At 49.0% G+C, this 23,287-nt stretch overlaps 1 protein-coding gene across 3 annotated transcripts in view; it reads left to right on the top strand.

Annotated features, from left to right (window-relative positions):
- The window catches only part of PSTPIP1 (proline-serine-threonine phosphatase interacting protein 1), a 45,177-nt gene extending 39,089 nt beyond the window's left edge, over positions 1-6,088 (top strand). For all 3 annotated transcript variants that reach the window (XM_044933400.2, XM_025271784.2, XM_044933401.1), the window contains 6 exons: positions 377-475; positions 1,531-1,627; positions 2,131-2,221; positions 4,464-4,519; positions 4,723-4,856; positions 5,795-6,088. In XM_044933400.2, the coding sequence (XP_044789335.1) occupies positions 377-475; positions 1,531-1,627; positions 2,131-2,221; positions 4,464-4,519; positions 4,723-4,856; positions 5,795-5,926 (609 nt within the window). In that variant the 3' untranslated portion in view covers positions 5,927-6,088. The remainder of the gene's footprint in view (positions 1-376; positions 476-1,530; positions 1,628-2,130; positions 2,222-4,463; positions 4,520-4,722; positions 4,857-5,794) is intronic.
- The last annotated feature ends 17,199 nt before the right edge of the window (positions 6,089-23,287 follow it).

The following is a 23,287-nucleotide window of genomic DNA, read 5'->3' as shown; positions in this document are numbered from 1 at the left end:
AGTCCCTTTCTGCAGGCAGGCATCCTTCGCCCCTTTTGGCTGAAGCTGCAACTGAAGCTTGAACAGAACCCATAGCTTCCCTGGGCTCTGCTGATGAACAGGGCCTGGGAGACAGGATTCAGCGTCCAGTGCTCCTCTTAAGACACACCCCAGGGGTGTGGTAGGGTCTGGGGAAGGGCAGGGGGCAGAGTCCCACAAGCAGCTCAACTTCCCAGAAGCCTCAAGGGCTGGCAGAGAGGTGGGGGTGGGGACCCCCAGCCTTTAGGCTTCCTTTAGGCTTGGCTTCAGCCCACCGGGTCTGGCTGGTCAACTCCAGCAGAGCTGTGGGTCGGGCCCGGCCTGGCCCAGCCCTACAGTGACCCCCATCTCTCCTCAGGCCTTCCAGTTGCAGGAGTTTGACCGGCTGACCATCCTCCGCAACTCCCTGTGGGTGCACTGCAACCAGCTCTCCATGCAGTGCGTCAAGGATGATGAGGTGGGGGCTGAGGGCAGGGAGTGGGTGGTGGGGGGAGCCTTGAGGGGAGGGTGGCCTCCGAGCGACAGTGAAGCCAGGTCCACCTAAGCCTATGAGCAGACCTAGTCCTCTGCGGCCTGAGCCCTGGCTTCAGGGTCTCCGAGCCCAGCACCGAGCCTCTGCCCCAGGCCCCAACGACAGGGAGCTCAGTGCTGTGCAGGCCACAGCCTCTTGGCCTGGGAGATGTGCTTTGTGGTTACCCTGGTGTCTGCCCTCTCTGCTCGCCCCTGCTCCAAGGCCTCAAGTCTTCTATCAGAGCCCCAGAGCTCTATTCCCTCTGCTGGGAAGGGGAGGGGAAGGGAGGTGGACACAGCCCCTCAGAGGTTTGCAGAGAGGCTGGGGGACCCTGGGGTTTCCCTGCTCCAGGCCTGGTGCTTGCAGGAGCCGAGGTTCAGTCCCTCTTCTGTCCCCAGATATCTCCAGGGTGTCCCGGCTCCAACCCCTTACTGAGCTCTATGTGCCGGGTGGGCCCCCCTCAGTAGAAAGGGGTGGCCACCTCCCTGCTAGGGGCCTTGGTCTCTGCTGATGCAGCCCTCGCTCTCTCTCAGCCCTGACTTCTGATCCCACCAGTTACTTGCCTAATCCCTTCTGCCCATGGGTGTGGAGTTTTGGGGGCTTTCCCCCCAAATGACTTGAGCCCACCTGGTGGCCTTGTTGTAGCAGAGGAGGATGAGTTCTGAATCCTCTCATGCCAGATCCAAATCCCAGTGCACTAACTTCACTTTCTGCTTTGTGACCCTGGGCAAGTCACTCTCTCGAGCTTCCTCATCTATAAATGAGGAAGTCCTGTCTCCCACAGAGGATGGAGAGGAATGCAAAGGATGCAAAGGAATGTGCACACACGAGGTGTTCAGGAAACAGAAGCTGCCAGCCAGGGCTCTAGCCCTTCAGGCAGGCCTGGGGCAGTTACACGTCAAGGCCCCTGGTCAGGGTTCAGACCCAAAGAGGGAGGCAGGCTTGACAATGTGGGCCAGGTGAAGCCTGGCCCCCCAGACTCTGCTCGTCCCCACCCCCAGCTCTACGAAGAGGTGCGGGTGACGCTGGAAGGCTGCAGCGTGGACGCCGACATTGACAGCTTCATCCAGGCCAAGAGCACGGGCACTGAGCCCCCAGGTGAGGCCTGCTTGCGGGCAACATGGCCACTGGGTCCAGGTCCACCTTCCCTGGAAGGCCTGGCCTGGGTTCTCTGAGCCTCAACTGCCAGGACAGAAGCAGGGTGGCTCACCCTTCTGGGTGCCGGGCCCAGGGGAACGTCAGGGACAGAGCAGGCCCCTGGCTGGGTCCTTAGCGTGCTGCCTCCTCGAGAGAGAGGACAGGCGGGGCCTAGGACACTGTAACACTCAAGGGGAGATGGGGTAGGGAGAGGCAGGAGCCGCCTCAGAGCCCCCACTCCACTCACGGTTTGGCACCACTGAATCTTGAGTCTAGAATGTTCGTTCTTGGTGGGGAAGTGAAAGGGGGCCCCCTTCTCAAGCACCAGGGCAGGCCAGGGCCAGGATGGGAAGGTGGGGCCCCGATCTGGGTCTCTGGAGGGGGAGAGGATGGGCTGTCAAAGGGCACAGGTCCCGCCTGCCCTGCCCTCGTCACCCTGGGCCTCTCGCACTTGTCACCTGCAGCGCCGGTGCCTTACCAGAACTACTACGATCGGGAGGTTGCCCCGTTGTCCAGCAGCCCTGGTGTCCAGCCGTCCTGTGGTATGATAAAGAGGTGAGCGCCTGCTGGACACCAGCCAGCTGGGACACACAGAGTGGGGCCAGGGGGAGGCGGGCTGCCAGGAAGGGGGCCAGCCCCTCCTCCTGCAACTGGCTCTTCCCCACGTATTTATTGGGCACCCATTGTGTGCCTGGGGTGTAGTGTCTAGGTGCAGGGCACTCTTGGTGGACAAGACAGACTCAATCTAGCCTCAGGACACCCTCAGCCCAAGGGGAGCCAGGTATGAAACAGTCGTACCCCACTTATTCACTAGCAACTGTGCCGGGAGACTCCAGCCGGGCTCACCCCTTGAGCTCTGCTGCTGGCCTCTGGTCGGAGCCTCGGCCTGTCAGGCCCCTCACCAGCTGCACAGGATCAGGGCAGAGGAGCGGGCCCTGCAGCCCGCGCTCTTGGAGGACTCTCCAGCTTTTCCCAGCCCCCTTCCCTGGCCTGGCTGTGGTGGGTGCCAGGGTCCTGTGTCAGGCCCCAGTGTGTCACTTGCACAGCTCACACACCTCCTCTAGGCCCAGGGCCTATGAGTGTTGGGGGCAGACTCAGACCCTAGGACCCTCCTGGTTCAGGCCTTGGGTGATGACAGCCCACTGGGAGGGCTGTCTACTCGGGGTGCACCCACCCCAACTCCCTCAGCCAGGTCCCCGAGTGCCCCACCTGTGGGCATCTAAAGCAGCATCATGGGCTTCACATGGCACCTGTGCCCCATCCCCAGGCCTCCATGACCTCCTCTCTCCCTCCAACCTAGTGCAGAGGCCTTGCCTTTGAAAGGTGGGCGTGGGTGGGGGTGGAGGCGACGGAGCTCCTGGCCCTCCGAGGATGGCTTATTTCTGCGGCCTGTGGGCCCCACGGCATGCTCCTCCGGGAACCCTGAGTCAGCAAGGACCCTAGGAGGCGGGCATTCCCACCCTCACTGTCACACCAAAACCAGAGAGGACTCGGACCTCTCTGCACCCCCAGTGAGGGCCCAGATGCCTGCACATGTGGTCACTTAGACAACAGGCCTGAAGAGCCACCTGGGGCAGGGCCAAGAAAGGACAGAGAGGAGGGGTCTGATGAGGACGAGAGAAAAGAGGGAAAGCGGTCCCGCAGGGGAGGCCTGGCTGCTGGAGAGGACAGGCAGGGACCCTTGTGTGGGGCAGCTGAAGCCAGGCAGGGCTGGGGAGGGGCAGGGGAAGTGAGTGGAGGGAAGAATGGAGTCGAGAGCGTAGACAACCCTGGGAAGGCAGGCAGTGCGGCGGGGCACCCACGCCTTCGGCGAGCTCAGTCCCTCCAGCCCCAGCCTGCTGGGCTAACCCTCCCTGGCAGGGCAAGTCTGCATCAGACCTTCCCACGCCTGCCAAGTCTACGCTCACCTGTCCATGTGCTCTGTCCTGGACCCTCAGCTCCGCAAATGCTGCCCAGGAAAGGTCTCTGGGTCCCACCTCACACTACAGGGCAGCTTCCTACAGGCCCTGCCCCTGGCTGAGCCCTCAAGACCCCTGGGTGTCTGGCCTTGTCCCTATTTCAGTCTTGTCTCCTATACACCCCAAACTGGTCCACTCCACTCCCCAGACTCCTCTGCCTGTATGACCTGCCCCTCTGCACTCCTCTCCCAGTCACTGGCCATGCCTGGCACCCGGTCTCTATTTGGTGAAGCTGAGTCTTTGTAGACTTAGCTTGAACCTACCAGGCCAGGAAGGTAGGTTCTACTCATCTAAGCTCTCAGCACCTCTGCTTCAGGGCACCCACATGGGCCTCCGTACTAGGTGCCCCAGTGTCTGCCTCTTGCACTTTTTTTTTTCCTTTTATTCAACATACTTGCATGACTCTAGCTCAGTCCAGGTCTGAACCAAGTACAGAGGAAGGGGTGAATCAGCTCAACACTTCCTCCTGGACGACCACTTTGTGTGGTTGGGGAGTGGCGGGGCTGGCCAGGCTGGTGAAGGTCCCAGCGGGGCATGAGTGGGCTGAGCTCTAGGGGACAGCTCCTTTGCCTGTGGGGGAGGCTGGAGAGGGGTCTAGCCCAGGCCCTGGAGCACGCCAATTTGGCCCTGCGGGGAACAGGTACTGGGAAGACATCTACAGGGTAAGGGACTGGGAGAGTGCTGCTGGGGAAGAGCCACTGGGACCACCCTTTGGAGAGCCCTCATGCCCAGGGGCACCCCATAAGTCACATCTGTGCCTGAAAGCTAGGGCCAACCTTGCAGGCTCCCTGCCTCATCTACTTCCCCCGCCCTGACTCACCTGTCCTTCCTGCCCCCAGGTTTTCTGGGCTGCTGCATGGAAGTCCCAAGACCACACTGTCAGCAGCTTCTGCGGGTAACTGGGGGTGACAACTGTCACCCTGGCTGGGGGGAGGAAGAGGAGAGGATGCCTACTTGGCACAGATGGGCCTTCCAACAGCTGGGAGGTTGGGGGATGGGCAGAAGCTGAGCAAGTCTGGGGACACTGTGAGTCAGGGGGCCCTCCGGGGGCTACTGATTTTTGCAAGGGGTGGGTGCCAGACCTCACTTGGTACTCAGCCTCCACAGAAACCCTGACTCCTACCCCTGACCGGAATGAGGGTGTCTACGCTGCCATCGCCGTGCAGGAGGCGCCAGGGCCCCCCACCAAGCCAGGCCAGGACTATAGGGCGCTCTATGACTACACAGCCCAGGTGAGGCCCTCTGCCCTCCCCTCCTTCTTGCATGGACACCAGCATGCCCAAGGGTGTGCTCACATGTGGGCACATGCACTCTGAGGGTGCTGGGGTGGGTGCCCTCAGAATAGCACCTGGCATTCAGGAGGGGCCTGGTGCACACCTGCTGAATGAAAGCTCATGAACGGCACCAGGCCCTGGGTCACATGGTGTCCAGGCAGGTGTGGGCACTGCTTGGGCTATGCATATGTGCGGCTGGCTAGTGGAGCTGGAGCTACCTGAAGAAGTGGTCTGAGGGGCAGGCTCTGCATCCGTGGGTAAAGGCCTTGTTCCCCATGACCATGGGTGCCCAGAACAAGTCATGGTCGGAACTAGGTCCTCAGCTGCGCATGGTTGATTTTCTGAAGCCCACAAGAGGAGGACGAGTAAAGGAGCCACAGGGCAGCTGTGCCCAGATCCCCAGAGACTCTTAATTTGTCCTTGCTTTAAGGCGAGGGGTACAGAGCTGGACCCCAGATCCACTGGGACTGAAGCATCTCCTTGGGGCTTGGCTGGCTACACTGACTCCCAAAGCCTGTGCCCTGGGGAGGGGGCACAGCCCAGGAGAATGATGGTGTGCTTGCAAGACAAGGGCTGGCTGTCCTGGGGAATAGCAAACACCCCTGCTCCTGACTTGCTAGCTTGCTGTGTCTCAGGCAGGGAGCGGGAGAAAGGGGGCAGCTTGGAGGAAAAGCCAGGGAAGCAGCCCCAGGTTGTGACAAACCGAGGGGACAAGAGGCTGGTCTCCCAGGGCTGCCCTAGCCCAGAGTGGCCTTCTCTTGCAGCCCCAGGAGGCCGGCACGTCTCAGCTGACAGCCCAGCTGCGAGACACTTACTGCCTGGGGTGGGGGGTCACCTGACCAGAGGCCCTCCCAGCAGGCCCCTTCAGCCAGATGTGTTTTCATTCTCTTGCCCAGAACTCTGACGAGCTGAACATCTCTGCGGGGGACATCCTGGAGGTCATCCTGGAAGGGGAGGACGGCTGGTGGACGGTACAACGGAATGGGCAGCGTGGCTTTGTCCCTGGCTCCTACCTGGAGAAGATTTAAGGAAGAGACAGTAGCCCCTCCCTGGACCTGTCCTGCCAGTGGGGCCAGCCACCCCCTGGCCTTGCGGGGGGCCTCAGACAGAGCCTGCCCTCAGGGAAGGAGTCAGCTGCTCCCCAGCAGTCTTTCCCACAGGGAATAAAGGAGCACTCTTCTTCCTCCTGGCATCTGTGTCCAAGTGCTGCATTGGGAGGAGGTAAAGGAGGGGAGGAGTCCAGGGAAGCAGAGCTTCCCACCTGCAGTGTCATCACTGAGGCCCCAGTGGGGTCTGTGCCGGGTCTGCTGGGGATGGGGAGGCACCCTAGCGTGGGGTCCCTGTCAGGGAGACACACTCACAGCCGCCAAGGGGAGAAGGCCACAGGGTCAGGGAGGATGGGGGAGGGGTCAGGGAGGAGGGAGTAGGGGTCAGGGAGGATGGGGAAAGGGTCGGGGAGGGATCAGGGAGAAGCCCATGAGAGCCAGGATGGGGGAGAACAGGCTTCCGAGGGGCAGAGGGACTAGAGCAGGGCGGCAGCAGACAGGACACAAGGAAGGGAAGAGCATTGGGACAGGGCGGTGTGTGAGCACAGGGAGTAGGGAACACCTGGAACATTCTGGGGATGAGCAAGCTTAGCTCCAGGCAAGAAACAGGTGACAGTCTGCCGAGGCAGAGGAGCCGTGGTGCAGAGTCTGGTAGGGGCCTGCAGGCCTCTGGGTCAGGGTGCGGGTGGCACCGTCTCCTGACCCAGCTGCCTGCCACTCCTCAAACACGGCAGATCCACCAGGCAGGGGCCCCAGGTCTACACAGGCCCACCCTGCGCACAGAGGTGGCCAAGCTCCTCTTCTGTGCTTGATGCTCTCAGGCCATTCTTTTTGGCCCCAGAAACATAACTTCCACAGCTGCCCCAGGCTTGCCAAAGCCCTGCTCCAGCCACTCCGCACCTAAGGCCCTAGGAGTAAATGTGGAAGAAAGCCAGTGCGAACCGGCAGCCAAAAGCGTTGTCCAGGTCAGCCAGATATGAGACCGGTCAGAAGTAGTTCAATCAAGCAAGGTATCTTAATGACTTCTGTGTGAATGACACTGTATTTAAAACTGAGATGGGGCGGGGGGGATGCTAAGAAGAAGGGATGATGTCAAAGAGCTCGCTCACCCCAGAAGCTGCAGCTACTACCAGCCCTCTGATACAAGGCAGACAGTAAGTAGGGTAAGAGTGGGACCAGGAGGCCATGTGCAGGCTGGCCAACACAAAGATGATGGTGGCTTGTCTGGCAAGTGGCAACTGAGCTGGAGAGCAATTCTGGAAGGATGAGGGAAACACATCAACAGCACTTGGAAACTTATAGGATGTGAGGCAGGAATGGGAAGAGTGGAAAGAAAGGAGATGAGAAGATTTCCCTCCTCAGGTGCAGTAGAAGGTGGAGGCGGGGTGGCAGCAGGGACACAGTCTGAGCAAAGGCCCAGGAGAGGCAGGAGAGCCCAGCAGACTGGCCACTGGCATCAGGCCATGCAGGAGCAGCCAAGAGGAAAGAAAAGAAGAGAAAGCCCTAGGTTTCAGTGCTTTACTTATTCCTTGAAAATACCTTGTCATCTTGACTGAGCATTCCATTCAACTGCAAAGATCTTTTTTAAAAACCACTGGCCTAGATATTTATCATCAGCTCTGACAGGTGCCGCAGTGTCTACACCGCTGAAGGGTGATGGGTAACGAGTGTCGGATAACAGGGCCCGCCCTCCAGTCATTTTGGCAGCCACGGAACAGAACTGAGAGCAACTCTTGGGTCACAATTTATAGCAGGGAGAAAGAAACCCACAAATGAATTGAGGTCAGATTCATTGCCTCTGCAGCATTCTCTGTTCTCTGTGCAGCAGGTCACAACCTCAGCTGGACGGTCAGCCTTCCCAGCAGAGGAGATGGTGATCGATAAAGAGGGAGTTGGCATGTGGGTAATGGAGTGTATAAATAACTGCACCCCTCTTCTTGACAGAGGTCTACTCACAGGAAAAATGGAGCAGAACAGATAGCAAAAGCATGGCCTCTAAGTCAGAGCATCAGGGTCTGAAATTGAGGCTCATGCTTCCTTGTGTGGTCTTAGGCAAGGTACAATTTCTCTGGGCGATGGCACCCCACTCCAATACTCTTGCCTGGAAAAATCCCATGGATGGAGGAGCCTGGTGGGCTGCAGTCCATGGGGTCGCTAGGAGTTGGACATGACTGAGCGACTTCACTTTCACTTTTCACTTTCATGCATTGGAGAAGGAAATGGCAACCCACTCCAGTGTTCTTGCCTGGAGAATCCCAGGGACGGGGGAGCCTGGTGGGCTGCTGTCTATGGGGTCGCACAGGGTCGGACACGACTGAAGCGACTTAGCAGCAGCAGCAGTACCATTATCGGCAAGATGGGTGCAATGAGCTCCTGTATAAATTGCTATCCTTGGAAATTTCAAAATTAGACATTATAAGTGCTAATGAAAAGCATGAGATGATCATTTTTAATAAAAAGGACCACCACCTCTAAACCTTGGCTGTAATCAATAGTAACTTTGGGCTTGGCGTAGCAACCTCATCTTAATATGCCCTTGGGGAAGCTGTAGTTATGTCAGAAAGTCCTTCCTGAAAGTGACAAGGAGTAAAGGAGAAGTAGGAGTTCAGGAGAAGCGATGGGCTACTTGGCCGAACTGGACACAAGCACCATTGGGGTCTAACACTTAGTCCCAACCACCCTCCCACAGCTATTCCCAGGCTGGGCAACCTCAGCACAGGGGTATCTGTTAGGCTCCGTCTGGCTGAACCACAATCTTGGCCTATTTCCCCTCCTGGCATGGGAAGCAGCAGCCCAAGCCCTGCACAAGGTCACCGCCAGCAAGTGGGCACCCCATCCTCAGCACCAAGCCCACAGGGATGTGGCTCTCAAACTGTGCTCAATGAAGCCCTATCAGGGGCCAAAGGGAGGGGAAGGCGAGCCCCACACAATTTCAAACTCTACTTGTAGCGTCTACCTATTGGACCAGTGGTGGTTCTCATCCTTGGCTGCTCAGTAGAATCACCTAACAAGTTTTTTTTTGAATGTTGATGCTCTGGTCCCATCTCAGTCAAACTGAATCCAATTCTCTGCCAGCTCATCTTGAGCATAAATATTTCAAACATTCTCCTGGTGATTCTAATATGCAGCCAGGGTTGAGAACTTTTCTAATGGGTACTTCAGCTGCAAAAAGAAAGTTTGAAAACCAACTTCTTATGGCATCATAGTGACTGATTTTAGATACTGAGCGTCCATTCTGACTACTATGGTGCTGAGGATACAAAGATCAACAGGTCTCTTTTCTTTGCTATTATAACTTTCATATCCATTTTGCTTTCAGTGGATAAAGTCAAGAGACATGACCAGTGTATGAGTCAATATAGTCAACATGACTAGCCATACACTCAACACTGTCCAAAAAGGTATTCAGGTAAACTTAGGATATTTCTGCAAGGGCCTGCACAATACCCTCAGGAAATCTCAGGGACACTGCGATAAAGAGCAACATAGGACACACAAATTATTTTCAAGAAATGCAAGCATATAAGATCAAGTACTCATAGAGCAGGGACTCCTACCCACCAACAATAACCAATTAGGAAATGTATCAGGCACATAATCCCGTTACCACAACAGCAACACACACTGAGTTTCACAGAAAAGTTTCCCAAGTAAACTTAATTGTTTATTAAGATCCATAAGAAAAACAAAAAACCCAAAACAACCTATCCAACTGGGCAGACAATACACACTGGAAATCCAGGAGACACAAATGGTTGAACAGCTTTGAAAATATCCTGGGCCTAGCTAAGAGTCATAGATATACATCTTTTCATCTACTGGATGGGAAGAAAAGATGCAGGCCAACCCAGAGTGTCAAAAACAGATCAACGTGGCAGAGTAGGAGGGTGGGGAACTCATCTCTCCCAACAAGCACATCAAAACTACATCACATGTGGAACAATGCTCACTGAAAATCAGCTGGAGACAGGGAAAAGACTTCTGCACGACTACAGCTGTAAGAAAGTCACAGAGAATCAGGTAGGAAGAGAGGAGCAGTGATCAGGCCAGGACTCGTGCCCTGGGAGGGGACTTGCAAGAGCCCAGAGATCCTCCCTGTGGAGTGAGTGGTTCCAGCCACATACTGGGTGCCCCAGGAAGATGAGATCCCCTGGCTGGTTGGAGGGCTGACAGTACAAACAGAAGGGCTGTGGGAAGCCTGGACCCCACTCACGGGGAGCAAGCACAGGCTTGCTTATCCCTGAAGCAGGGCAGAAAAGGCAGACTGAAACTACAAAGGTCTCTGACTAGTTTCCTACCACCGCCCTGGCATGCACCCTAGCCTGAGCTGAACAACAGCTCTGACCTCACTTGTTCCACAAAGCCGCTCCACACCCAGGCGAGGGTTGTCCTGGCCAAGAGGCACCGAGGTAGCCAGATCCAGAGCAGTGTCTAAGCAGGGAGGGGAGAGCCATGATGCGCTGACCCAGGTGGTCCCTCAGAACCTGTCTGCTGACTGTAACCAGACCTCCACAGCCCAGGCCCCACCCACGCCGAGCCTGCACACAGGTCCTGCTTGCTCTGTGTTGATGCTACACACCAGGGTGAGCATGGCAGCAGCTGAGTGGAGAGACAGAGGCGGCTCAGACCTGGAGCAGTGTCTGAGCAGGGGAGGGGCAGCCATTACTACCGCTCTCACAAGCAGCACATCAGAAGTTCTCTAGATCTCTGATTGGCCTGCTCCAAGCACCACCACCAATCTCCCTTGCCCCAGCACTGCTCCTCTCTAGGGTGAGGGTGCCAGTGATGGGGGCAGAGAGCACACACTTAAGGGGAACACAGCTAGCACGGACTTAACCCCTCAGAACTTCTGCCCCAGCAACCCGAGACCCAGTCCTGGCCCCGATAGCACAGTGACAGCCACTGAAAATAACGAAAGTCAAAGTCACCTCTCACACCTGGACTCCACTCATGGGGAAAAGCACAGACTTGCTTACCTCTGAAACAGTGCAGAGAGGGCAGACTGAAACTACAAAGGTCTCTGGCCAGTGTACCACCCTGCTGGAGGCTGTGGTCCTAGCCCCTCTCTCTGCAGCCCCATCTTCTAACCAGGTGATGGCTGGCAGCAGACCCCGGAGAAAGATGTGACTTGTGTTCATGTCAGATCTGGCTCCCCCACCAAGGTCACTGGGTGCATGCAGACTGTGTAGGGTGGCTCCCACACAGGGATACCCCTTTTCAAGACTGCAATAGGTAACTGTTTCACCTAATTCCATAGAGACAAAGGTAAGCAAAAGGAGAAGACAGGAGGGGTTTGAATTGGAAGAGCAAGGGAAAACCTCTGAGAAAACAACTGCTGCTGCTGCTGCTGCTGCTGCTAAGTCGCTTCAGTCGTGTCCGACTCTGTGCGACCCCATAGACGGCAGCCCACCAGGCTCCCCCGTCCCTGGGATTCTCCAGGCAAGAACACTGGAGTGGTTTGCCATTTCCTTCTCCAATGCATGAAAGTGAAAAGTCAAAGTGAAGTTGCTCAGTCGTGTCCGACTCCTAGCGACCCCATGGACTGCAGCCCACCAGGCTCCTCTGTCCATGGGATTTTCCAGGCAAGAGTACTGGAAAAAACAACGAAACAGAAATAAACAATTTGCCAGATAAAGAGTTCAAAGCACTAGTAATAAGACTGTTAACTGAATTAGGGAAAAGAATAGATAAACAGTAAGAATTTTAAAAGGAACTAGAAAATATTTTAAAAATCAATCAGAACTGAAGAATGCCATAACAGAAATGAATAACACAGAGAAGGAATAAACAGAAGACTAGGTGATAAAGAAGAATGCAAAAGTGATCTGGAAGACAGAATAATGGAAATCACCCAATCAGAACAGCAAGAAGAAAAATGAAAACTGAGACCATTTTAAGGCATCTCTGAGACAGTATCAAGTGTACCAACATTCACATAATAGGTGTCCCAGAAGGAGGAGAGAGAGAGAGAGAAGGGTCAAAAAGGTATTTGATGAAATTATGAATGAAAACGTTCCAAACCTGAAGAAGGAAACAGATATCCAGTACAGGAAGCACAGAGGGTCCTGAACAAGATGAACCCAAACAGATCATATCATACATAATTAAAGGGACAAAAGTTAAGGAGAGAATTCTAAAGGCAACAAGAGAAAAATAGAGTCATATACAAGGAAACCCCAATAAGTGCTGAAAAGGGGGAAACTTGTAACCAAGAATACACTCACTACCCAGCAAGATAATAATTTAGAGTTGAAGGAGAGATAAGGAACTTGCTAGACAAGCAAACCTGCAGAGGTCATGAATACAAAACCAACCCTAAAAGAAATGCTAAATGGTCTTAAGTGGAAAGGAAAAGGCTAAAATAAGAAGTATCTATAGGAAAGGAGAAATCCAACTAATAAAAGCAAATATATAGTAAAGGCTGAGGATCAACCATTTAAATAAGCTAGTACAGAGATTAAAAAACAAACAAACAAAAAATCTGTAAAAACAACTATAACTACAACAACCAGTAAAGGCATAAATGACAAAGATGCAAAATAAGACATCAAAAACATAGAATGTGGAGAAGGGGAGTAAAGACTGTATACTTGCTGGAATGTGTTTGAACTTAAATGACTTCCTGTTTGAAACAGGCAGATATAGGTTAGCATATATAAACCCCATGGTAATCACAAATCAAAAACCTACAATAGACACACAAAAGCTAGAGAGAAAGATATATAAAAGAAAGTCAGCAAATCACAAGGGACAAGACTAAAAGAACACTGAAAAGCTACAAAAATAAGTAACAAAATGGCAATAAGTACATACCTACCTATAGTCACATTCAGTGTTGGACTAAATACTCCAATAAAAATACATAGGGTGGCTGACTGGATGAAAATACAAAACCTATCTATATGCCGCTTACAAGAGACTCATTTCAGAGCTAAAGATGCCTACAGACTAAAAGTGAGGAAATACAAAAAGATATTTCATACAAATGGAAATGACAAGAAAGCAGAGGTAGTGATACTCACATCAGACAAAAGACTTTAAAACAAAGTTTGTAACAAAAAACAAAGGACGTTATATAATCATCAGTTCAGTTCAGTCACTCAGTGTGTCTGACTCCTTGTGACCCCATGAACCGCAGCACGCCAGGCCTCCCTTCCATCACCAACTCCTGAAGTCTACCCAAACCCATGTCCATCAAGTTGGTGATGCCATCCAACCATCTCATCCTCTGTTGTCCCCTTCTCTTCCTGCCCTTGATCTTTCCCAGCATCAGGGTCTTTTCAAATGAGTCAGCTCTTCGCATCAGGTGGCCAAAGTATTGGAGTTTCAGCTTCAGCATCAGTCCTTCCAATGAACACCTAGGACTGATCTCCTTTAGGATGGACTGGTTGGATCTCCTTGCAGTCCAAGGGACTCTCAAGAGTCTTCTCCAACACCACAGTCCAAAAGCATCAATTCTTCGGCGCTCAGCTTTCTTCCGAGTCCAACTCTCACATCCATACATGACCACTGGAAAAACCATAGCCTTGACTAGATGGACCTTTGTTGGCAAAGTAATGTCTCTGCTTTTTAATATGCTATCTAGGTTGGTCATAACTTTCCTTCCAAGGAGCAAGTGTCTTTTAATTTCATGGCTGCAATCACCATATGCAGTGATTTTGGAGCCCCCAGAAATAAAATCTGACACTGTTTCCACTGTTTCCCCATCTATTTGCCATGAAGTGATGGGACTGGATGCCATGATCTTAGTTTTCGGAATGTTGAGCTTTAAGCCAACTTAAAGCTCTCCTCTTTTACTTTCATCAAGAGGCTCTTTAGTTCTTCTTCACTTTCTGCCGTAAGGGTGGTGTCATCTGCATATCTGAGGTTATTGATATTTCTCCCAGAAATCTTGATTCCAGCTTGTGCTTTATCCAGCCCAGTGTTTATGATGTACTCTGCATATAAGTTAAATAAGCACGGTGACAATATACAGCCTTGACATACTCCTTTTCCTTTTTGGAACCAGTCTGTTGTTCCATGTCCACTTATAACTGTTGCTTCCTGACCTGCCTACAGGTTTCTCAAGAGGCAGGTCAGGTGGTCTGGTATTCCCATCTCTTTCAGAATTTTCCAGTTTCTTGTGTGTGCGTGCGTGTGTGTGTGTGTGTGTGTGTGTGTATAAAATGATAATGGGATCAATACAAGAAGAGAATATAACACTCATTAACATACATATAGCTATTATAGGAGCACCTAAATACATAAAGCAAATATTAACAGACAAAAGGAGAAATTAACAATAATACAATAACAGAGGGGACTTTAAGACCCCACTTACGTCAGTGGAGGTCATCAGACAGAAAATCAGTAAGGAGGGGGTCTTAGATAACATAATAGAACAGATGGACTTAATAGATAGCTTCAAGACACTACATTCCAAAAAAGTAGAATACATTCTTTTCAAGTGCACATGGAACGTTCTCCAGGATAGATCATAAAACAAATCTCAACAAATTTGAGGACAGAAATTACAACAAGCGTTTTCCCCAACCATAACAGTATGAAACTAGAAATCAATTTGGGGGAAAAAATAGGAAAAGCACAAACGCATGGAGACTAAGCAACATGCTAATGGGTCAAAGAAGAAATCAAAGAGAAAATCAGAAAATACTTTGAGACAAATGAAAATGGAAACACAACTTTTCAAAATCTATGGGACACAGCAAAAACAGTTCTAAGAGGGAAGTTAATCGTGTTACAGGCCTTCCTTAAGAAACAAGCAAAATCTTGTTTCCAACCTAACCAACCATTCAAATAAATTAGCAGAAAAAGAACAAAGAAAACCCAAAGTCAGCAGCAGGAAGGACATGCAATAAGGATGGGAGAGACTAAAACCTAACAAACAGTAAAACATCAGAAAAGATCAATGAAACCAAGAGATAGTTTTTTAAAAAAGAAACAAAATTGAAAAACCTTTAGTCAGACTCATCAAGAAAAACAAAAGAGAACTCAAATAAACAAAGTAAGAAATTAAAAAGAAATAACCAATATCAGAGAGATACAAAAAATCCTAAGAGAATACTATTAAGTTATATGCCAACAAACTGGAAAACCTGGAAGAAATGGACAACTTTCTAGACACATACAATCTTCTAATACCCAAAGCATCTACGAGGCTGTAGGGAAATGCAGAATTTCCTATACTGCTCAGTTCAGCTCAGTCGTGTCCAACTCTTTGCAACACCATGGACTGTAGCACACCAGACCTCCCTGTCCATCACTAACTCCCAGAGTTTACTCAAACTCATGTCCATTGAGTCAGTGATGCCATCCAACCATCTCACTCTCGGTTGTCCCCTTCTCCTCCCACCTTCAATCTTTCCCAGCATCAGGGTCTTTTCAAATGAGTCAATTATTTGCATCAAGTGGCCAAAATATTGGAGTTTCAGCTTCAGCATCAGTCCTTCCAATGAACACCCAGGACTGATCTCCTTTAGGATGGACTGGTTGGATCTCCTTGCAGTCCTAGCGACTCTCAAGAGTCTTCTCCAACACCACAGTTCAAAAGCATCAATTCTTTGGCACTCAGCTTTCTTCAGAGTCCAACTCTCACATCCATACATGACCACTGGAAAAACCATAGCCTTGACTAGATGGACCTTTGTTGGCAAAGTAATGTCTCTGCTTTCTAATATGCTGTCTACGTTGGTCATAACTTTTCTTCCAAGGAGCAAGCATCTTTTAATTTCATGGCTGCAGTCACCACCTGCAGTGATTTTGGAGTCCAAAAAAATAAAGACTGGCACTGTTTCCACTGTTTCCCCATCTAGTGGGAATATAAATTGGTATAACTCTTCTGGAGTGTTAACTGGATATATCGGTTAGACTGGTGCAAAACTAACTGTGGTTTTGCATTGTTGAACTTCACTGTTTGATACTGGAATACATTCTTAAATAAATGTGGTTATGCATCATTTTCATGCACATTTCTTCTTTTTTTGCTAATGACTTATTATTTGCTGTTTATATTTATTTTAGCCTAGAGAAATGATGTTAGAAAAAAAGCAAATTCGAGCAATCTTTTTATTTGAGTTCAAAATGCGTCGTAACGCAGCACAGACAACTCACAACATCAACAACGCATTTGGCTCAGGAACTGCTAACAAAGGCACAGGGCAGTAGTGATTCAGGAAATTTTGCAAAAGAGATGAGAGGCTTGAAAATGAAGAGTGCAGCGGCTGGCCCTTGGAAGTTCATGACCAACTGAGAGCAATCACTGAAGTGGATCTTCTTAAAACTATATGAGAAGTTACTGAATAATTCAACATTGACTATTATAAGGTCATTTGGCATTTGCAGCAAATTGGAAAGGTGAAAATTCTTGATAAGTGGGTGCCTCATGAGCTGACTGCAAATCAAAAAGATCATTGTTTTGAAGTGTCGTCTTCTCTTATTCTACACAACGAACCTTCTCAACTGGACTGTGACATGCGATGAAAAGTGGATTTTATACAACTGGTGCAGTGGATGGACTGAGAAGCAGCTCCCAAGCACTTCCCAAGGCCAAACTTGTACCAAAAAAGGTCATGGTCACTGTCTGATGGTCTGCTGCCCGTCTGATCCACTACAGCTTTCTGAATCACAGTGAAACCATTACATCTGAGAAGCAAGCAAGCTTAGCACATCGATGAGATGCACCAAAAACTGCAACACCTGCAGCCAGCATTGGTTAACAAAATGGGCCCAGTTCTCCATGAAAATGTGACTGCACATCTTACAACCAATGCTCCAAAAGTTGAGCAAACTGGGCTATGAAGCTTTGCCTCATCTGCTATATTCACTTGGCCTCTCATCAACCAACTACTTCTTCAAGCGTCTCAACAACTTTTTGCAGGGAAAATGCTTCTGCAGCTAGCAGGAGGCAGAAAATACTAAGAGTTCATCAAATCCTGAAGCATGGATTTTTACACTATAGGAATAAACAAACTTACTTCTCGTAATGGTTTCTATTTTGACTAATAAAAGTGTGTTTGAGCCTAGTTATAATGATATAAAATTCATGGTCTGAAACCACAATTACTTTTTCATCAATCTATTAAAAGTTCAAAATGAACCACTACTAAGAATCTATCCTCGAGTCCATGTAAAAATGTAGAACATGGGGTAATGAAAGTACTTTGGAACTATACAGAGGGGGTGGCTGCATAATACTGTGAGCATACTAAATGTCACTGAACTGTTCGCTGTAAAATGTTAATTTTATGCTGTGTGAATTTTACCTCAATAAAGTTTTTTTTTTTTAATTAAAAAAATTCTAAATGCCTGACATTATGTGTAGGAAGGTGTTCATTGCACTGAGGCTGGAATCAAGTGTCTGTCCACTATACATTGGTTAATTGTAGTATTACTATATCCATGCAGCTAACAAAAAGCAAATTCTACAGTCCGATACAGGTAAGAGTACACATTTTGTTGTGAAGAAAAAAGAGGATCTATAAAATAGAATTCAAGAGGACCTACAGAATAGAATTCATGTAACAGCAAAAAGTAAACCTACAAACCAAGATCAAGTCTGTTTTTGTATATGTAAAGTGTAGAAGGACTTTAAACTTGCTAAACTTGGCTTACCTGAAGGCACTTTTTCCTTACAGATGTCCATATGGTTTACATTTTTTAAAGCATTATTTCTTTTGTTTAAAAAAATTAGAAGTAAGTTTTAAAAGGTAGTAAGATAGCTCTAACAGAATGAGAAGCAGAGTCACCCCACCAGCGATGAGCACAGTTAGCACCAGGGACCAAGGTTCCTTGGAGGAACAATGATTCCAGGGCTGGGGCAAGGTGGGTACAAGATGAATCCGGAACCTCTTTCGTCAGAAATTAGAGAAGTGTTAAAAAAAAAATGTCAGGATGTCTTGAGACAATTTGAAGGGGCACCCACTGGTTACATCTGGAACTATTTGAGAACCAAAAACCAAAACCAAAGGACAATAATGAATTATAGACCATTAGAAAAAAGGAGAATCCATCAGTTCACAAGGAATATAAATATGTAAAAATAAACAACTGGGAGAGAAGGGAGTGCAGACTGATAAATGAGGAAGGAGTCCTGAATTGGAAAATCAGTATTTCACAACCATCACAGGAAAGATTGAGTCAAGTCAGAGTCAGCCCTATCTGCTAAACTGAGGGAGAAGTTTGAAGAGCAGGATTGTTGCATGTCTTAAGAGTGTGTCTCCAGAGACTGCTTGAATCAAAAGGGGATAAAACAGCAACTATACCATGGAGAAAGTGGAAGACCTCCTGACCAGGTGCACTAGGTATTAATTTGTTCCCTCTCAGCTCCAAACTTGCCTTCCTTTCCTGCCACATTAAAGTTGGGACTCTGCAAACTACATTTCTCTTTGCCAGCTGGCCAACAGGGGCCTCTGAAGAGGAAGACAAGGCTGGAAGAGACCATTTGTGTCCCAGTCTGGCCTGGATCCCAGCAGCATCCTCCACGGTGACTGTTCTCTGCTCTCATGTAGTGGGCACCTCCAGGGAGTCGATTCTACAGCACAGGGCTGGCGGCACGTTCCTGTCAGAAGTCTGCCTCTCAGGCTCACAGGGCTCTCCTCTGTTGTTCTAAGTTCCTTCCTTGTCTTCTCTTACCTTGATCCTTGGGGTAGTAGCTGTTTTCTAGGCAGACGCTTTGGAGCTCTTTTCTCCCTTAATGACTTCTTACTCAGTTAACAATTATTTATATTAAAATTTTCCTATTAACTTTTTACCTTTCACTAACCTCAGATATTACATCATGAGAAACGCTGGACTAGAAGAAACACAAGCTGGAATAAAGATTGCCGGGAGAAATATCAATAATCTCAGATATGCAGATGACACCACCCTTATGGCAGAAAGTGAAGAGGAACTAAAAAGCCTCTTGATGAAAGTCAAAGTGGAGAGTGAAAAAGTTGGCTTAAAGCTCAACATTCAGAAAACAAAGATCATGGCATCTGGTCCCACCACTTCATGGCAAATAGATGGGGAAACAGTGGAAACCGTGTCAGACTTTATTTTTTTGGACTCCAAAATCACTGCAGATGGTGACTGCAGCCATGAAATTAAAAGACGCTTACTCCTTGGAAGGAAAGTTATGACCAACCTAGACAGCATATTCAAAAGCAGACACATTACTTTGCCAACAAAGGTCCATCTAGTCAAGGCTATGGTTTTTCCTGTGGTCATGTATGGATGTGAGAGTTGGACTCTGAAGAAAGCTGAGCACCAAAGAATTGATGCTTTTGAACTGTGGTGTTGGAGAAGGCTCTTGAGAGTCCCTTGGACTGCAAGGAGATCCAACCAGTTCATTCTGAAGGAGATCAGCCCTGGGATTTCTTTGGAGGGAATGATGCTGAAGCTGAAACTCCAGTACTTTGGCCACCTCATGTGAAGAGTTGACTCATTGGAAAAGACTCTGATGCTGGGAGGGATTGGGGGCAGGAGAAGAAGGGGATGACAGAGGATGAGATGGCTGGATGGCATCACTGACTCGATGGACGTGAGTCTGAGTGAACTCCGGGAGTTAGTGATGGACAGGGAGGCCTGGTGTGCTGCGATTCATGGGGTAGCGAAGAGTCGGACACGACTGAGCGACTGAACTGAACTGAACTGAGACCCTAAATGATACACCAGGTGATCAAAATTAAGATTACCAATGAGGGACAGATGACACTGTGTTTCCTGAGAGGATATAGGACACTAGATATATGACACTAGTTTGCATCTAGAATGCAAAACAATCTCATCGAATCAACAGGGAACATCAGATAAACCAAAAATGAGCAGCATCATTTTAAAGGAGAAACTGTATTCTTCCAAAATGTCAATGTCTTAAGTGACAAAACCATGGAAATGCTCCAGGTTAAAGGAGACCAAAGAGACATGACAACTCCCTGTAATACATGATCCGAGACTACATCCAGAACTGTGGGGGGAGGGCTCTACAAAGGACATTATCAGACCAGAATGTGAACTGTATTTTAAACTACTCTATCAGTTAACTGTACTGAATTTGATCACTGCACTGGGATTGTTGAAGCATCTTTATTCCTAGGAAATACCCACTGTTAAGTATTAGAACAAAAGGACCATGATGCAGAGGGAAAGCACATCCAAGAATACAAATGACAAATCAAGTGGCATAAATGTTACTCAGTGGATCTAAGCAAAGGATGTTTGGGCCTCATATGTACAATTTTCATTCCTGCAACTCTTTGTAAGTCTGAAATCACTGGGTTGGCCAAAAGGTTTTCTGTAACATCTTAGGAAAAACTTGAACAAACTTTGTGTCCAACACAGTATTTCCAAATAAAATTCATTTATTTTAAAAAAGAAAATGACTACAGCAGTAATTCTCAGCCTTCACTGCACTTTGGACACCACAAGCCACCTTAGAAGCTCTGGGATTCCAGGCATCTGTATTCTTAAAGTTCCCCCAGTGATTCCAACATGCAGACAAGGGTGGGAAATGCTGGTCCAGTGGGAGAGCTCACTTTTTAAATTCAGGTATAAAAAGTGGCTCTTTTGCACTCTAGAGAATAAGCCCTGGGGAACAGGTCTCAGGGTAATGCAAACTCCCAGTCTCAGCTCCATGTGGTATGGCCGAGACCCTGGAGATATTAAGTAGATAGGTGGTAGTGGTGGTGGTGCTTTAGCCACTAAGTCATGTCTGACTCTTGTGACCCCATGCCAGGCTCCTCTGTCCATGGGACTCTCCAAGGCAAGAATACTGGAGTGGGTTGCCATTCCCTTCTCCAGGGTTATCTTCCCAATCCAGGAATCAAACCTGGGTCTCCTGCATTGCAGGCAGATTCTTTACCAACAGAGCTACCAGGGAAGCCCAAGTAGGTAGGTAGTAAGTGAAATTCGTATGGATCCGGTCAACATGGAGAGATTTCCGATCCAGAGCTTCCTAAAAGAATAAGGCATTTCCATGACTATGCCAGGAATTAAGCACAACTTAGAGGTGACAGGAACTAGGATGGTTTAACTGGACTCAGAGCTACCATCTCCCCTCATCTTTTTGGCTCCACTGTTAGCATGATGGGTTTGGGTCTGGCTGACAGAGTCCAGGAGAGGATGTTGCTCTCTCACCAGGCAAGCTGGGGAATGAGTGAAGGGGGTGGTGTGGAATTAGTTTCTTGGGCAAGTTCAAGGAGTGGGTTACTAATTGGCCTATTTTCCCAAAGCATTTTCCTACTCTGGAGGCTCATCTAGGTAGGTCTCGCAGAAAGAGCTGAGGGCAACCAACATTCCAGTCCAGCTACTTTTCACCCCAGCTCCAACCTGTGACAGAGCAGCCACAGAACGGTACATATGGAAAACTAGAAGCAAGGATGGGGAGACACACGGCTGGGGGATGGGGAAGGTGCTAGTCAAAGGCCCAAAGACAAGCAAAACATTCCTGTCCAATGTGCAGCAGACAGGAACAGGAGATAGGTTCGGTCAACAGAACATAGCCAATCTCCTACTCAGTTCAGTCACTCAGTCATGTCTGACTCTTTGCGACCCCATGGACCACAGCATGCCAGGCCTCCCTGTCTTTCACTAACTTCTGGAGCTTGCTCAAACTCATGTCCATTGAGTCGTGATGCCATCCAACCATCTCAACCTGTCATCCCCTTCTTCTGCCTTCAATCTTTCCCAGCATCAGGGTCTTTTCCAATGAGTCAGTTCTTCACATCAGTTGGCCAAAGTATTGGAGTTTCAGCTTCAGCATCAGTCCTTCCAATAAATATTCAGGACTGATTTCCTTTAGGATGGACTGGTTGGATTTCCTTGCAGTCCAAGGGACTCTCAAGAGCCTTCCTTCTCCAACACCACAGTTCAAAAGCATCAATTCTCTGGCGCTCAGCTTTCTTTATAGTCCAACTCTCACATCCATACATGACCAATGGAAAAACCATAGCCTTGACTAGACAGACCTTTGTTGGTAAAGTAATGTCTCTGTTTTTTAATATGCTGTCTAGGTTGGTCATAACTTTCCTTCCAAGGAGTAAGCGTCTTTTAATTTCATGGCTGCAATCACCATCTGCAGTGATTTTGGAGTCCAAGAAAATAAAGTCTGTCACTGTTTCCATTGTTTCTCCATCTATTTGCCATGGAGTGATGGGACTGGATGCCATAATCTTAGTTTTCTGAATGTTGAGTTTTAAGTGACCTTTTCACTCTCCTCTTTTACTTTCATCAAGAGGCTCTTTAGTTCTTCATTTTCTGCCAGAAGGGTGGTGTCACAATCTCCTACAGTTCTCTAAAATCAGCCATGTTTTGGTTAACTTGCACTTTGTGAACAGAAATTAGACTCTACTCCTCTCCTTTCTGACATCATCCCCATTTTCAGGCAGGACAGACTTGCATAGTACTTAGGCTTCTCAAAATTGATGGATCCAAAACTGAACAGGAACTCATGTCCCTAGATATGATCCTTACTGGCTCCTGATCCCTGCAAGTAATTCTGTTTTCCCAGTTGACTGAGCCAGAAACCTGGGACTCATCCTCGAATCCTTCCATCCTTCCCCTTTCTCTCTGCCCAGTGATCAAATTCCACCATTCTCCCCTACTCCAAACTCCTCCTAAGACCACCTCCACCAACAGAGCCCCACTCCAAAGAGTTCCTGAGTTCTCTCCTAAACTACCATGTCTTCACCCCACTGAAGGCTGCCTGGCCCTCTAGCCCATCCCCACGGCCACAGGGCGGCTATGACAGGTCCCCTTGCATCACCACCATGCTCACACATGACTGCTTCCACCTTCAAGTAGAACCTGGCCTCCAAAGCATGTCAAGGAAGACCTGAGAAGACCCAGGCTCTACCACACTTCTTTTCCCAGCATTGTATTTCCAGCCTCAGGCACAAAGAGTTCCTTGTGGCTGCCTACATACCCCATCCCATTTCACACTCCTGTGTACCCTCTTCTATAAAGTCTATCTAGCCTCTGGGCTTGGGCCTCTCCTCCAGAAGTTGCCTCTGACCTCTTCAGGCATCTCCTTCCGGCTCCCATTTTTTTTTATCACTACAATCACTGCACTGTATGAGAATTATCTGCTTCTGTAAATTCTGCAATACTAGCAGTCCACATTCCTTGAAGAGGACAGCACCATCACTGTATCCCCAGTGCCACGCATACAGCAGGTGCTCCATATCTGCAGGATGTACTGGACTGAAAAGCATCTGTAGCTTTGTGAATACCAAGGTCTTTCAAATTTTGCAACAGATATAACTGAAACACATGCAAATCATAATGAACTACAGATAGCACCAACATTTAAAACATTATACTGCTGCTCTGGAATTGAAGTGTCTCCAAATAATTAAAAACTACATG

This window comes from Bubalus bubalis, chromosome 20, assembly GCF_019923935.1.
Source record: "Bubalus bubalis isolate 160015118507 breed Murrah chromosome 20, NDDB_SH_1, whole genome shotgun sequence".
Lineage (NCBI taxonomy): Eukaryota > Metazoa > Chordata > Mammalia > Artiodactyla > Bovidae > Bubalus > Bubalus bubalis.
Note: the sequence above shows the minus strand (reverse complement) of the source record. Positions and strands in the feature narration are given on the sequence as shown.